The sequence below is a fragment of the Vicia villosa genome, linkage group LG2 (genome assembly GCF_029867415.1).
Source record: "Vicia villosa cultivar HV-30 ecotype Madison, WI linkage group LG2, Vvil1.0, whole genome shotgun sequence".
Classification (NCBI taxonomy): Eukaryota; Viridiplantae; Streptophyta; class Magnoliopsida; order Fabales; family Fabaceae; genus Vicia; species Vicia villosa.
Genome location: NC_081181.1, coordinates 151,676,410 through 151,683,217, shown reverse-complemented (window position 1 = coordinate 151,683,217; position 6,808 = coordinate 151,676,410). Strand labels below are relative to the sequence as shown.

At 34.1% G+C, this 6,808-nt stretch overlaps 1 protein-coding gene across 1 annotated transcript; it reads right to left on the bottom strand.

Moving 5' to 3' along the window:
- Nucleotides 1-1,891: 1,891 nt before the first annotated feature.
- Nucleotides 1,892-4,476, bottom strand: LOC131652484 (probable inactive receptor kinase At4g23740). The gene is made up of 2 exons (XM_058922342.1): nucleotides 2,939-4,476; nucleotides 1,892-2,684 (listed from the first exon to the last, which is right to left on the bottom strand). Exons 1-2 carry the CDS (start codon nucleotides 4,077-4,079, stop codon nucleotides 2,017-2,019), a joined length of 1,809 nt encoding a protein of 602 aa, XP_058778325.1. The 5' UTR covers nucleotides 4,080-4,476; the 3' UTR covers nucleotides 1,892-2,016.
- Nucleotides 4,477-6,808: the final 2,332 nt, after the last annotated feature.

Below are 6,808 nucleotides of genomic sequence, written 5' to 3'. Positions count from 1 at the left end.
TAATATTGATTGAAAAAAAAATCAACTTGTAGTTTTAATTCCACCATTTTTTATCTTTTGGTAAAATTGCTCCTTTCACTCGTATTTATCGTATTTTAACTTTAAAATAGTTATTTGATATATTTTTAATGACATGATATAGTGATATAATATGAAAGTGTAAAATGTTATATCAAATAAATTGTAAATTAGTTTTTAAATTATTTGATTTGATTTTTAATTAATAATATAAGTAATTAATCCATATAAACTCTTATTTAATAATATTAGAGAAAAAGGGTGATGCACTGACAGTGTAAATGGTTTTCTATTGAATGACAGTGTAAAACTTTTACACTGTCAGCGCACTACCTTTTTATATTTTTTAAAATATGCCATATTATTTAAAATATGTCATGTCACTATTTTTTTAGTTTAAAAATATGAAGAAACAAAATGAGTGATTTTAGTAAGCATGTGAAAATAGAAATATTAAACCAAAAATAAAAGATATTTAAACATGTTTTGTTTCATCGAGATTAAAATTGTTTCAAAGATAATTTTGTAGGTGAGTTAACAAATAGTTGAACAGATTTTTTGCAGGAAAAAGATATATCAAATTTTTTTAGTAACCATAAATATATTAAATTAAAAGTTAATAGTTAATAGTTAAAATAGATTATTTAGTAAATAATAGGGTGACAATCAAATCTCATAAAAATTGGTTGGTTGCTGGACTGATTTTTCATAGTTGAGTTTATCTGCACAGCTATTGTTATTTCATTCATTGGGTGAAGGTAAATAAATATAGTTGTTGGAGGGTAGAATGTCCCATGTGTCATATAACTCCCCATAACTTTCATGACCACATCTATACCATGATGTGTTAGAAGTGATAAATTTTAACTTAATAAATTGTTCAATGATATATTTAAATTAATTCTAATAGTTTTTTTTATTTATAAGGAGTTTTAGTTGATTTAATGATTTAATTATGCAGTAAGATAATTTAGATTTTTATTTGAATATTTATTTATTTATCATATCAATTAATATGAGTTAAAATATAAGTGGATGTTTGATGACCTATTTCAAAATAATAAAAAGATGTGTATGAAGTGATACAAATTCTCTTAGAAACAAAAAATCCAATCAAACCCAAAAAGGCTTTTTAACAATAAAATAGAATGCAATAGCTTGCCGACAGTGTAATTGTGTACATTTCATTCATCATGATTAGAATTTTTACAATCATTTCCTTATATCATCATTTTTTTTTTCATTTAAAGTGTGATTTTTTAACTCACTTCTCACTTTACAGACAATAAACCACTCTACCAAAAAAACACATGCATTGTAGGTGGGACAATCAATATGGTTTTGGGACAAAGTTAATACTCTTTCATAAAGGAGGAAGGCATACCAAAACAGGCAAACATATAAAATTAGTAGCTTCCTTAATAATCAGAAACTTGAAAGTTGAAAACTACTCAAAATACCAAACTTTTCTACCTAGCTCAATTAGTTTCCTATCCTACAACACTTATTAATTCATAGATGCATTTATTATGTTATATAGTTTTGCAATAAGCTCATTTAATGTCACAACAAAGAAAAATGCATTCTATGATTGTTGTGTGTTCCTTTGCATTTTGAGGCAAAATGCACCAACTGCTTTAAATATTGGTGTGAAACACCTCTGTTCTTAGAGCAACATGCCAATTAATGCATACTAAACCGAACTATCGGAGTAAAGCTTTCTTACGACAGAGAGAGGTGAGCGAAGCAAGGAATCACGGTGGAACGTGCGGTGACAGTACTTGCAAACACTCTAATTGTTAAGCATAAGAAGTTATTTTGAAATCATTTTAACAGTCATTGTGATTGCAAATATTTGGGGAGCTTCCGAAAATATGAAACAGAAATTATAATATCGAACAAGTTAAGGATAAAGAGCATTTTCGGATAAAAAAATGCTCTTTGTTCAAAATTTGGAGAACAGCATTTTCAGATACACTCAATTGAGGAAGCTTTCTATTATTCATCTACTTTTATAGGAGGTGGACTATCACCTTGAGAGAATTTAAGCTGTGTTGCACTTTCAACTTGACTCTCAGATGATGGTCGATTCTCTGCATCGATTTGCCTCACATTTTCCATCATCTTCACGATTTCTGACATTGTAGGTCTTTGATCATGCATCCTTACAACGCATGACATAGCTATCTGTAACATCTCCACCATCTCTTCTTCTATATTAGGACATCTCATAAGCTCGAGGTCAAATACTTCAGCCGTCCACTCCTCTCTCACAACCGAATGAACCCATCTCACAAGGTGGACAATCTCATCGCCTCTGGTCGTATGAATAGGAGATTTCCCAGTTAGAAGCTCTAGTAACACCACGCCAAAGCTGTAAACATCTGAAGCCTGTGTTGCTTTTCTAGTGTCCGTAACTTCTGGTGCCCGGTAACCAGCTGCTCGCGAGATAGGCTGGCAGACTGAGCTCATTATGGTTGCCAGGCCAAGATCAGACACGCAACCATACTGTTTGGCATTGAGAAAGATGTTCGACGATTTGATATTGCCGTGTATAAGTTTCCCACCATTTTCAGAATGAATACAAGCAAGGCCTCGTGCAGCACCTAAAGCTATTTTGATTCGAGTATTCCAATCTAAAGCCACCTTGTCCTCTCCTCTCTTGCCTGAAATTTTCAGAAACCATTCGTGTTTATATGCACGAGAATATTATATTTGTACACAATTCTCTCAAAGCTAAACTCCGAGTCCTATCAGGGCTATCACGATACAATATTTTGACTAGTTTAACATACCAAGCATATAAGCAATCTATCCTATGAATACCGATGATCAAACATAATCAAATATATACAATTAAGCATCAATATTAACTTTAAAAGTAATTTGCAAGAAAAAAGATCAAGTTTATGGCACATACCATGCAACAATGCAGAGATACTACCCTGACTGAAATAGTCATATACAACAAGTTTCTCGTCTTTGGAATAGTAATACGCCTTTAGCTCAACCACATTCTCATGTTTAAGACTCCCAACAACATCCATATGTTGCTCAAAATCCTTCTTCCCAACCGCTACCTCTTTTAACCTCTTCACGACAACGGTGGTTGCGTCCTCTAGTACAGCCTTGTATGCAGCACCAAATGTTCCCTTACCAAGTACCTCAGCAGAAGCCCTTAACAAATCCTCCAAATCAAAAGCATAGTTACACCCCTCAAAGAAAAAAAGCTTATTGTTTGCATCTTGGTTTCTAGAGACCACTTTTTCAGGTGACATTTTCCCTCCTTTCTCCAACTTCCCATCAAAAACATCACCATCTTTCCTTTTAGAACACAAAACATACATAAAAACAACAAATGCTGCAAGGCATAAAAAACCACCAACAACAATACTACCCAACACTAATGTTCCACCAACCCTCCCATGTTTCTCAGATTTAGAACAACGCGTCGAACATCTCGCAAGAGACACATTGTTTCCGACAAAAGCCGAATTCGGAAACCTCTCAAGTGAAACAGGAACAACACCCTGTAGATCATTGTTAGACAAATTCAACTGTTCCAACAAAGGCAATTTTACATCAGGAATTTCACCACTGAATCTATTATTAGACAAATCAACAACAGATAAATTCTTCCAAACACCAAAATCAGGCAAAGGACCTACAAAATCATTAAACTGAAGATACAAAAAAGAAAGATTCTTCAACTTAACAAAATCTTCTGGAAAATAACCACCTATAAAATTAGATCTAAGACTCAATTTCTGCAAACCTCTGATTCTACTAATAGTATTAACAGGAATTGTGCCATTAAATCCAAATCCCGGTAATCGAATCTCGACGATTCGAGACTCATCTAAACTACAAGTTACACCATTCCAATTACTACATACTGAAGAACTCAAATTCCAATTCAAAGGCTTAGAATGTGGTAATTTAGTAACAAACTCTAACAATGCTTTTTTGTCTTCAACAGGTTCTGCATTACATGTTAACAAACCAATGAAGTAAAGTGAAAACAGAAAAATGTAATAATAATAGTAATAATAATAACTCATTTGAACTAAGTTGAAGGTTTAGGGTTTTGAAATTTGCAATGTCAACGTTAGAGATGTGTGTTTGTTTATATAAGGTGTAAGTTATTTTGATGAGGTGGTAAGTTTTTAATGTTGGTGATTATGAAAAAAGTAGGGGTGATGATTAATGAGAAATGATGGTGATAGGTGAAAAAATGGGATCCAATGTAGGGAATAGTGTTGGAGATGGAGGTGAAAACATGAGGTTTAGTTTAGAAATGGAGGGGTGGTGGTGAGTGAGATTTAGCATGTGGAGTGATAGTACAATGGCATGTGAGTATGAGATGAGTGAAACAAGAGTCGCAGTTGACTGTTTGTAAGTGATAGGGAGAGGAGAAAGAATGGCCTTTCGTTAGGTTAGAACAAAATGATTACATTACTTTTTTTGTTTTTGTAATGAAGTGGAGCATGTCATGATTAGTACGTTCATTAGGTTAAATAAAATGATTACATTACATTACTTTTTTTTTTTTTTTGTCATGAACAGAAGCATATCATGAATAATATGATGAGGAATGTGGCTGAAGATTTTTGACGCATAGGTGACGGTTCTCCGATGATCAGAGCGGACAAATGCAAAAAAAAAATTAACACTATGACATTCAAATTAGTATGAGATTGAGGTGAAATTTTGCAAGTGTGACTTCGTATATGGTCGTTGACCCGATGCCACACATATACATGGGAGACTTTTGTAATTGTCTCCATATTATTCAACATGGAGCATGGACTTATATTGGATGATGATCCAATGGCTCAAACTGAAGGGAGGATTGTTGTTAGTTAGGAAGCGAGGATTGTTGTCACAAAAGTATTTGAAGTCAGTCTGACTGTCAGAACTCTGGTGATTTCATTTGTGGAATGAAGGCTCCTTATTGAGTGAGAGTAGTTGGCACGGAGAATATGTGCATTAAATTTATGTCGTGCTAACGAAACATTTTGAACATTATGGTCTCCACATGTCTCACACGCATATGGGAGGTATGTGACGTTCTTAGGCCTATACTCGAGAGCAGTTAATGTTTTAAGGTGTGATTTGAGTAGTTGGTGTGTCCCTTTAGTCTTCCAATGGATTGTGGTCATTGAAGATAGTCCTTGTGTTGCATATAAAGCGGGAACTTGGACTTCATTCACACCTTTTGAATTATGCTTGATTCGTCAATTTTTAAAGAAAATCGTGATTGCTTTGTCTTTATCGGTTGAACCTTTTAGATTTAGGTTCATCACTTGATTTCTTTTGCCAAGCGCCTTAAAACCCAAGGTAGTTCCTTCTTTCCTTCCTTTTCATTTCTAATATTATGTAAGAGTTTGAGTATGGAGAACCCAAAACATTCTTTGTACCAATCCCCTTTTTAGAACTTAACGATGTGACCTCCACCGCTGACAGACATGATCGACCCCGGTGATAGAGAGTTTTATCCCATAAAAATTAACATAAGCCAATTGGGGTAGGATTTAGTTTTGGAGGTGTCAATCTAGACAATCCTGATGTTGTTCAGAATGTCATGGATGATCCTAAAGTGCAAACGTTTGATGCATGTTTAGAGCGTTAGTTCAAGCGTCCACTTAGTGTTAATGAAGTAACAAGTTGGTTGGAGGAAGATTCTAGATGCAAGACTCACAGTCGTCAATTTTATTCTTTGAACAATTATGAGGAGATGGGGAAAAAGTGTTCTAAGAACTTCGTGATGATGTTAAAAATTATTGTTGGGTGTGCGAAGACATCTTGGGGTATCTTTCTTTTTACACCACCAAGGACAATTTGGAATAGGCACGCTAAGATGTGGACATGTCCTCAAACACATATATATGTCCTTGTCGGGGAATGAGGATCTTCATTCCTTGCGGAGTGTACGACCTTCATACGTGCGAATGCTTGTTTTTTCATAAGGGGTCACTCTTCCTTTCAACAAGACCTAATAGAGGAAGATTCTCAAGAACGGTAAGTGAAGAGGTCAACTAGAGTAAGAACTCAATGAGTTAGATTGACTGACTATGAAAGATTCTTTGATCAATCCGTAGATGAAGATGATGACCTGATAGAAGAAGCCACGGTGGCTGAATCAAAGCCTATCGACCTCAATCAAGTCCTAAAATATGAGAAGTGAAAAAGATGCTATGAAGGAGGAACTCGAGGAAATTGAGAAGAATCAAACTTGATACTTTGTCAATCACTTAAGTAAGAAATTCATAGGTGTGAAGTGGCTTTATAAACTGAAACTTAGACCATATGGTGAGACAACCAAGTATAAGGCAATGGTAGTTGCAAAAGGATTCCTTCAAAGGCATGTAGTTGACTTTAATGAGGTATATGCATCGATTGTCAAGCTTGAAACCATAAGAATAGTGGTTGCAATTTCAACAGATAAAGAGTGAAATATGAATCAATTGGATAAAAAGTATGGCTTTTTTAATGGACCACTAGAGGATAAGGTCTATGTCAAACAACCATCAGGCTTTGAGATCAAAAGGAAAGAAAAAAGTATACAAATTGAGAAAGGTTATGTATGGATTGAAATAGACAACTAGAGCTTACAACAAAAAAGTTGACAATTTTTTCATCTAGTTAAGATTTAACAAATGTACGTAAGAATATAGAGTATACGTAAAAGCTTAAAATGAGCAGGATCAGATTATATTATGGCTACATGTAGATGATCTATTGGTCACAAGATAAAATTAAGTTGATATGATAATATTCAAAGCTAGCA

Coding starts and splice junctions, on each gene's coding strand:
- LOC131652484 (XM_058922342.1), bottom strand. CDS start 4,079: ATGAGTTATTATTATTACTATTATTATTACATTTTTCTGTTTTCACTT. Junction 2,685..2,938: donor TATCTCTGCATTGTTGCATG/GTATGTGCCATA, acceptor TGAAAATTTCAG/GCAAGAGAGGAGAGGACAAG.